This window comes from Ceratina calcarata, unplaced genomic scaffold, assembly GCF_001652005.2.
Source record: "Ceratina calcarata isolate Rehan_Ccalc_2016 unplaced genomic scaffold, ASM165200v1 scaffold446.2, whole genome shotgun sequence".
NCBI classification, from domain to species: domain Eukaryota; kingdom Metazoa; phylum Arthropoda; class Insecta; order Hymenoptera; family Apidae; genus Ceratina; species Ceratina calcarata.
This window is the reverse complement of record NW_017168486.1, coordinates 19,003-19,975: the sequence shown is the minus strand read 5'-3', so window position 1 is coordinate 19,975 and position 973 is coordinate 19,003. Positions and strand designations below refer to the sequence as shown.

General features: G+C 31.2%; 1 protein-coding gene across 5 annotated transcripts in view; it reads left to right on the top strand.

Annotated features, from left to right (window-relative positions):
- Positions 1–6: 6 nt before the first annotated feature.
- LOC108627179 (bolA-like protein DDB_G0274169) overlaps positions 7–973 on the top strand; it is a 19,265-nt gene continuing 18,298 nt past the window's right edge. For 3 of the 5 annotated variants that reach the window (XM_026815379.1, XM_026815378.1, XM_026815380.1), the window contains exons 1-2: positions 7–174; positions 270–383. Coding sequence is in view for 2 of the 5 variants with exons in the window: in XM_018028279.2 (XP_017883768.1) it covers positions 350–383 (34 nt within the window). In the remaining 3 variants the exon portion in view is untranslated. The remainder of the gene's footprint in view (positions 175–269; positions 384–973) is intronic. The other 2 variants (XM_018028279.2, XM_026815381.1) reach the window with 1 other exon arrangement.

Genomic DNA, 973 nt, shown 5'->3' with positions numbered 1-973 from the left:
ATTTCGTGATCACCGTGAAAAATCACGGTTGATTAGTGACGGTTGATGATTTTGAACGCCATCTCTACTAGATACATCAATCCTTGTGCTCCAATTGTGCTTATTGTGGTGTATTATATTGAATTTAATAAGGAGCAAGGTTATTTTTTCGGAATTAATTGGAGATAATACAAGGTTAAGTATTTGTGTCTTCCATTGTATTGTATAGTTTGTAGTATAATTATCTGATTTTATAATAACATCTTACATTATGAATTATTATTTTACAGTGTTTACTTTTTAGGTTAAACAAGAAACTAGAGACAGTGTCCTGTAGTTGAAATTAATAAACACATAAAGGACTGTGTAAATGTTTAAAGTAAGAAGATTATTAAAGAATAAAGGTAAGCAATTCTTGTGGAATAAATAGCTCATTTGTATTTTATTGATACATTCCATGCCATGTGTACCACCGATGGTATATGTTAAACTTTCCATTTAGGCCATATAGTACACCCTGATGTATTTATTTAGTGTGCTAAATGATATATTTTATAACAAGTTTAAGACTGTAGCGCTACATGTGCTATGGATGGTACATGTGATTATTGTATACAAGGTAATAACTTATCAGCCGGTATTGAGAGTCATTGCTTATTCTTAAGATCGTCTTAAGCATTTGTTTAAGTCTCTGTTCCCTGTGCAAGACAAGGAGTGGAAATATGGGATAGACAGGGATAGCAAATTCTTAAGACGATCTTAAGAATAAGTAACGACTTTGAATACCGGCCATGGATTGATGATGTAATGAAATATTGTGTTACGAAATCAATTTTTATTCAAAACATCGAATGGTGTAAGTGAAAAGTGCAAATCGCTTTTGAAATGACAATGCGTTTAAGTTGTAGTATATACCTAGTAGTAAAAAAGGTTTTATTATGTTTCTTCACTATGGACCTTCTACTTCCTATTGTAATAATTTCGATATTTCAAC